This window comes from Nanorana parkeri, unplaced genomic scaffold, assembly GCF_000935625.1.
Source record: "Nanorana parkeri isolate BGI_ZX_2015 unplaced genomic scaffold, ASM93562v1 scaffold1289, whole genome shotgun sequence".
Classification (NCBI taxonomy): domain Eukaryota; kingdom Metazoa; phylum Chordata; class Amphibia; order Anura; family Dicroglossidae; genus Nanorana; species Nanorana parkeri.
In genome coordinates, this window is record NW_017307557.1 from 194,934 (window position 1) to 203,128 (window position 8,195).

At 44.7% G+C, this 8,195-nt stretch overlaps 1 protein-coding gene across 1 annotated transcript in view; it reads left to right on the forward strand.

Annotated features, from left to right (window-relative positions):
* CBL (Cbl proto-oncogene) overlaps nt 1-8,195 on the forward strand; it is a 60,183-nt gene that overhangs the window by 39,377 nt on the left and 12,611 nt on the right. The window contains exons 6-11 of the mRNA XM_018569118.1: nt 534-621; nt 1,149-1,280; nt 1,371-1,571; nt 1,661-1,792; nt 1,881-2,243; nt 2,440-2,534. Of these exons, the coding sequence (XP_018424620.1) occupies nt 534-621; nt 1,149-1,280; nt 1,371-1,571; nt 1,661-1,792; nt 1,881-2,243; nt 2,440-2,534 (1,011 nt within the window). The remainder of the gene's footprint in view (nt 1-533; nt 622-1,148; nt 1,281-1,370; nt 1,572-1,660; nt 1,793-1,880; nt 2,244-2,439; nt 2,535-8,195) is intronic.

The following is an 8,195-nucleotide window of genomic DNA, read 5'->3' on the forward strand; positions in this document are numbered from 1 at the left end:
ACTTTAATGTCACTTTAACCCCATAAGGACCCTTTTGCTGTCAAGACCTTTTTTGTTTCTTCTTTTTTCGCTCATGATATAATCCACATTTTAGGCCTGAAAATTACTTAAAAACCCAAACATTACATACCGTATTTTGCGCTCCATAAGGCGCACCCGACCATAGGACGCAGGGAGGTCCGGTGCGCCTTATGGAGCACTAAACAGACCGGAGCTTCTGGACAGAAGCTGTGACCGCTGCAGTTAGTGACCGCTGAGACAGGTGGCGCTGTGATTACAGCGCCAAGGTCTCAGTGATCACACAGAGCAGACGAAGAATGCCCGTTCTTCGTCTGGTCTATGGTGATCTCGATCGCCGCCGCTCGGTTTTAATACGAGTGATCTGATTAGATCACTCGTATTAAACGAGCAGCGGCACCTACTGTACATTTATCTCTGCTTTAGCAGGGCTAAATGTACAAAAAACTACGCCCGGCGATAGGGAAACTAACCCTGTATGTCGTATAATTTTGATTTCATTTCTGCGCATGCAGCTACCTCTTTCCTGATGGTCGCAACCAGAACCCAGATCTGACAGGATTGTGTGAGCCCACCCCTCAGGACCACATCAAAGTTACTCAGGTAATCTTTCATATGAAGAGTTTTTTCTTGTAAGGGTTATGTGGCTAGTTTTACATAGTCTTTTCATTCGAACGGGTCCAGATTATATGACTGAATAAAAATACATTTTATGAATTTGAGTAAAATGAAGACTGGATTTATAGGAACAGCCATTGCTTTGTTTAAAGATAGATGCTCTAGGACTTGAATTTCTGTTCCCAATTTTACTTCTAATGAATCACTGCCCTGAAATAATTCTGCTGGATAAGAGCATAGACTTTTCAAACTTCACTGGCTGCATGCATGTTCCAGGTCAGTGCTTTGCTAGGTAGTGATGCCAGTGGATGTATAACAGCCCCGGAGCATGCATCCTAGCAAGTGCCTTTTAAAAATAAAAAATTAATTATGGTTATTTGTATCCTGACTGAGCATGTGAGTGTGGTGTGAAGGTCACAGCTGAATCGAGTAATCTCTTTTTGTGTAAATGTACCGTATCATTTGTGTGTAGCTTGTAGAATTTAATTAACACGTTTTATTTTTCTCCCCAGGAGCAGTATGAGCTGTATTGTGAAATGGGCTCCACTTTCCAGCTCTGCAAGATATGCGCCGAAAATGATAAGGATGTTAAAATTGAACCATGTGGGCACTTAATGTGCACTTTGTGCCTCACCTCCTGGCAGGTAAGTGCAATATTTTATGTTGTGCCACCTCAGATTGTACTGAAAATAATTTTCACTTGCTCATACTGGTGCACTGTTTTTTGTTTTCAGGAATCAGAGGGTCAAGGCTGCCCTTTCTGCCGTTGTGAAATTAAAGGAACAGAGCCTATTGTTGTGGATCCTTTTGATCCTAGGGGAGGCAGTATGGCGGAAATGTTGCGGCAATGTCTAGAAGGAGTACCTTCTCCCTGTTATGAAGATGATGATGATGATAGTGGAAATGACTCCCTCTTTATGTTGGCAGGGCCCAAGGTTTGTGCTAAATTCATTCTTCCCAAAATTAAGAAATAATATACGCAGATGCTTCCTGTCTAACTGCTTATACTTAACACTGTTTTTAGGTTGAAAGACCCCCTTCACCAATGTCTGCTGCACCCCAAGCAACCTTGCCACCTGTGCCACCTCGTTTAGACTTGCTGCATCAGAGGGCTCAAAGTACCCAAGGAGCTTCAAGCCCAGTTGCCAGCTCCAAGGTGAGGCTTTTATTCTGTTAGCAATTTTCGCTTCCATAACAAAGTTATTGTTTGAAATTGACATAATCTTGTTCACTTTGTCTTTCAGGCTCCTAGCAGTTTACATCACAAGGACAAACCATTGCCTGTTCCCCCAGCACTTCGAGAACTTCCCCCACCTCCACCTCCAGACAGACCACATTCAGTTGCCGGTGAAAGCAGACCCCAGAGGAGACCTCTTCCATCAACTCCTACAGACAAGCCACTTCCATTTTCAGCAAGCCGTCCTGCAGATCCTTGGCCTACCCGCTCTGTACCCAAAGTTCCCCCATCTAGCCTTGCAACCAATGATCCGTGGACTGTTGGAAAGGAGCTCACCAACAGACATTCACTGCCCTTCACATTGCCTTCACATGTTGATGAGAGAAAAGACCGACATGGTAGCACACTGAGCTTAGACAACGCTGCAACAGTAAGTTATAAGCATAAAACAACTAAAGGGTACTTTTTTCTTTTGGTCAGATTTTGCGATGAAGTAAATGTTTGTAATTTGCAATCCTGTGTCTGTGTAGGAGCTTTGATTTTCCAATCTTATTTTCTGTATTCTAGCTTTATTTATTTATTTTTTTTTACCATCTGTTCTTAGTAGACACATTCTTCTTTTGCAGAGTGCCAGTGTGGAGATGTTAGCAAGCCTTGACATGGATGATCCCAAAGTGAAGTCCTCTTCATCTGCTAATGCCATCTACGCTTTGGCTTCAAGGTGTGCATTTTAGAAGACTATTTCCAATACATTTTGTCAGTTATTAGTTAGATAGTGAGGGATGTAATAACCAACATGAATGGTTTAAGACAGTGTTGTACATTATGTAAATATTTTTCTTTAAAATATATCTTAACCCAAAAACAAAAATGTCATCTCTTGTCCAGTGGTAGACACAGAAAGTCATCCTTCAGTTATACTGCTGCCTACAGGAGAATAGGATGCTGGCATACAGGAAAAACTGTAGGATAGCCTCTCCTCCTGCCAGTATGCCTCAGTTTTTTTGCTATTTTCCTATGAGAGTGGATGTCTTTCTTCAGCTGTGCTAAATCTTTTGCTAGCACATTTTTTTTAATTTTTAGTCAAGACTATTCTCCATTGTTGTTGGAGCTTTGTCTCTTAGATTGCAGCTATCTGGCACTGTTGACCTTGGCCTGCCTTATGGAGAACTACTGGACAAAGTGGAGCCTGATAGTGACCTCCAGGCACTGGGCTTTACATAGGACGCTTTCCAGACTCTGTCTGGTGAAAGTTAGCTGCTGAGTGCTTGCCATGTCTACAGCCGCTGCCAATGCCTCAGTGCTTGCCCTGTCTCTGAACACTCTAATGAGTAGGCCAGTCGGCTCGGAGACTGGTATCTACCTCACTTAAGCTGTTTGGTGCCATTACCTCCATCCATCCTATCCTCACCTGCTAAAAGCAATCTGGGTTTTGTAAGTACCCGAGGCCCTGCCTCATACAGTGGGGCAAAAAAGTATTTAGTCAGCCACCAATTGTGCAAGTTCTCCCACTTAAAAAGATGAGAGAGGCCTGTAATTGGCATCATAGGTAGACCTCAACTATGAGAGACAAAATGAGAAAACAAATCCAGACAAATCACATTGGCTGATTTGGAATAAATTTATTTGCAAATTATGGTGGAAAATAAGTATTTGGTCACCTACAAACAAGCAAGAGTTCTAGCTCTCACAGACCTGTACCTTCTTCTTTAAGAGGCTCCTCTGTCCTGCACTCATTACCTGTATCAATGGCACCTGTTTGAACTTGTTATCAGTATAAAAGACACCTGTCCACAACCTCAAACAGTCACACTCAACTCCACTATGGTGAAGACCAAAGAGCTGTCGAAGGACACCAGAAACAAAATTATAGACCTGCACCAGGCTGGGAAGACTGAATCTGCAATAGGCAAGCAGCTTGGTGTGAACAAATCAACTGTGGGAGCAATAATTAGAAAATGGAAGACATACAAGACCACTGATAATCTCCCTCGATCTGGGGCTCCACGCAAGATCTCACCCCGTGGGGTCAAAATGATCACAACGGTGAGCAAAAATCCCAGGACCACACGGGGGGGCCTAGTGAATGACCTGCAGAGAGCTGGGACCAACGTAACAAAGGCTACCATCACTAACACACACTACGCCGCCAGGGACTCAGAATCCTGCAGTGCCAGACGTGTCCCCCTGCTTAAGCCAGGACATGTCCGGGCCCGTCTGAAGTTTGCTAGAGAGCATTTGGATGATCCAGAAGAGGATTGGGAGAATGTCATATGGTCAGATGAAACCAAAATAGAACTATTTGGTAGAAACACAACTCGTCGTGTTTGGAGGAGAGAGAATGCTGAGTTGCATCCAAAGAACACCATACCTACTGTGAAGCATGGGGGTGGCAACATCATGCTTTGGGGCTGTTTCTCTGCAAAGGGACCAGGACGACTGATCCGTGTACAGGACAGAATGAATGGGGCCATGTATCGTGAGATTTTGAGTGCAAACCTCCTTCCATCAGCAAGGGCATTGAAGATGAAACGTGGCTGGGTCTTTCAACATGACAATGATCCCAAACATACCGCCCGGGCAACGAAGGAGTGGCTTCGTAAGAAGCATTTCAAGGTCCTGGAGTGGCCTAGCCAGTCTCCAGATCTCAACCCCATAGAAAACCTTTGGAGGGAGTTGAAAGTCCGTGTTGCCCAGCGACAGCCCCAAAACATCACTGCTCTAGAGGAGATCTGCATGGAGGAATGGGCCAACATACCAGCAACAGTGTGTGCCAACCTTGTGAAGACGTACAGGACACGTTTGACTTCTGTCATTGCCAACAAAGGATATATATAACAAAGTATTGAGATGACCTTTTGATATTGACCAAATGCTTATTTTCCACCATAATTTGCAAATAAATTCTTCCAAATCAGCCAATGTGATTTGTCTGGATTTGTTTTCTCATTTTGTCTCTCATAGTTGAGGTCTACCTATGATGCCAATTACAGGCCTCTCTCATCTTTTTAAGTGGGAGAACTTGCACAATTGGTGGCTGACTAAATACTTTTTTGCCCCACTGTACCTTAATCTTACTGTATTCTTTGCCTTACAGTTGATCTTACAACTGAGGAGTTGCAGTCTACTGCTATTACTCCAAGATTAATGCAGTGCACACCACCCTAAACTAGCTAAACATATAGAGTACCAACCTGTTGATTCTACCAGTACTTCCCAGCCTTGGATCATTTAAAGCTCCCGAGGCAGCAAAGACTTTCCTTTTGCACCTGCTTTTCTAGCTTTTTATCTGTGGAGATTAGAAGCATCCTGGTATGTGCTCCCTCCAGATGCTTATTGGCCTTGTTTCCATTTGGTGAGGATTTTGTATGAAAGGGGTCTGTTCCCACTGTGGGTCCAGCTGTGGTGCATGTACTTGTCTTCAAAGACCCAACTGATAAGCGGTTGGAAGCCCGTATGTTGAGCCCTGTTCTTTCTGGTGGGTCCTGCCCTGCACCCAATCCTGGCTGTGAATTCCATTTGTCAAACCATGTCTGATTGGTAAGAATCCCTTAAAAATATATCAACCACTGTATCAATTACATCAATATATCAATTGCTGTAATTGACTCCTTGATTATTAAATGGCTCTAGCATTAAATCTCAGGTGTGACAGCTGGAAGCTTCTCTCATTTCCTGGATGTCAGTACACTGGAGGATGGAACTTTTTTTGCAAGAAGCTTTTGATCCACACAGCCTTCGAATAGATTTTGTCCCTTTTGGCTGGCTCTTGATTGTTTTCTCAAAGATGCTACTGGTGGATAGACCACCCATCTTCCTTAACAGAAGTTGTCTTAAGAAACACACCACAGTCGTCTCCCCCATTTTCTTTTAAGAAGTGTCCTTTTTGTTTTTCCACTCTTAACCCCACACCAAGACCCCCCAAGCTTGACCATCAGTGCACCTCAAGGTCTGGCACTCTGTCTGCAAAGCCACAGACAAGTTTGGGATGTGCAACCACTTTTCAGAGGGGGGTGGGGGGATGTATTTTAACCATAGTGGACACTTGAACAGTTTGCAACTCAGACGCATGGGTGCAGGTGGTGATATCCCAGGGACATAAATTAGAGTTTTGCTGCCTGCCCTCCTTGGGTTCTTACTCCAGCCTTCCTGTATGCACAGGATATCATATACTCATCAAGTTCTCCTCAGGTTTTCTTATTCAGGTCCATTTAGACCAACCAACTGCCTGTTTAGTGCGGGTACTGAGCCATTCAACTCAGTACGCTCTTTCGAGCCTGACAGTATTACCTTTCTTACCTATTGGTACTCCCATAAACAAGACTTTAAATGAGCACATTGAACCCACATAGTTCACACTCGGAATGCACCGATACTGGTTTTTCGGTATCGAGTACCGATATTTTTATTTCTGTACTCGACGATACCGAATACCGGAAGTCCCAGTAAGGAAGCCGGACGATGTGTAATGACTCTCCGCCCGGCTTTCTGAGTGACCAGGTAGCATGCTCCTCGATCACCAGATGACGAGGAAGAATGAAGCTGACTTTCTTGCCAATCAGTAAGCCGGGGGTAATGACTCCCTGCCCCAGGTTCCTGATTGGCCAGCTTCCGAGCCTAGTCATTACCTGGCTTCCTGATTGGCCGGGAAGCCAGCTCCATGCTCCCTGGTGAAGAGAGAGCATGGAGCCGTTTTCCCCCCCAACCAGGAAGCCGGGCGGTGTGTAATGACTCTCCACCCGGCTACCTGATACCAAAAGTTCCAGTATTGGAAGCATTTGGATGAGTACGAGTACTCGCCCAAATACTCTGTACTGATACTAGTATCTGTGCATCCCTAGTTCACACCATCCTTTTAAACACACTGTATCCCTAATACAAGTGGTTATATACATATGTAGTGCACCTAAATTGCAAATATTATATGTTCAGGCTTTTATTTTATTCATTTTTATAGCGGCAACAATATTTAAAGCAGTTTAGGGCAGCCATTTTTGATTATTTTGACTCGCATGAACCCTTGTTCAATGTTATGTTTTGGGGAACCCAGACTGCCCTTGGTATAAAATGATATCTATAGCTCATAGTGCAATAGCATGATTGGGAAATTGTATATATAATACATTAAAAAAATAAATTACGTAGCATGTTTGACACCCAGAGCACAACAATTTGAATACCCCTCTGCTCTAGAAAAGAAAATTATTTCCAGTTTAGTCATGAAATGAAACCATTAATATGATGAGAAGAGAAGGAATTGGTTTATGTTTTGAGAGAAGAAATGCAGACTGGCAGTTTGGGTTCCCCCTTTACATTGGCAGTCATCGGAGACATGCCACTTTAGATTAGTGGCCAGTGAAGAAGGTGATCAGTGGTAAAAGGATTTTCTTTCATTGTTGGTCAGTTGGAGGAGGGGCACTCCTTACACTGGTGATCAGTGGGAAGAGTGCTCTGTTACTTTGGTCATTAGTGGGGAAACATGTCCCTTAAATTGATGGTCATTAGGAAAAATGCTCTGAGTTTTAATGGTGCTGGACGTATGCCACTCCTCTCTGCTCAAGGAACCCCTTGCAACCCTAGTTAAGGAGGAATGCTTTAGCGCATCAGGACCACTCATTAGCTTCTCCCCACAAAGGAGCTTAAAGTGATATTAAAGTCCTTTTTTTTTTCTTTTCATTTCTCCTTTAAGGAGACCCTCCTTTGCTGGAGGCTGTTGTTGTTGTTTTTTTTTTTAAGTGCTTTCCTCATTTTCTAGTGTGTCCCCGCCATGCTCTTCCCCCTGCACGGGCGCCACCATCGGTCTAATGGAGGCACCCATGCACACTCGTCCCCGCAGCGGCTGTGTGTATCCATAGACACACACAGACCTGTGGCAGGCCACGCCCCTTCCTTCTTTGAGGATGCTGATGGCTCCTCTGCCATCAGCATCCTCACCCGCAAGTTCGCAGGATCGCTTCGGGACTGGCGGCGGGGACAAGCGCAGCTGAGAGGTAAGTGTGGGGGGGACTGGGGTAAAGAAGAAAGGTCCTGGACTATTGTTACCCTAATGCAGAGAATGCATTAAGGTAAAAATCGCCCAGACCTTAATACTACTTTAATTCTAGGGCCACTAACCCAGATGAACACGTTTTGGGGCTGTTTTTATTTTGACTCCTTTTCAGTTTCCCAGTTTGCCTTGTTAATGCAGCTGACAACAGGAGGTCATGTGGTAGACCAGGGGTGCCCACAAGGTCGATCGCGATCTACCAGTCGATCGCGTAGCGATCACTGGTAGATCGCCATGTCCTCTCCTCCCGCTTCTCTGGATCCCCGCTGCTCTCCCCAGCGGGGTTCCGAGAAGAAGTGGAGGAACCGGCGGCGGCGGGGGGGGGAGGGGGGAGCC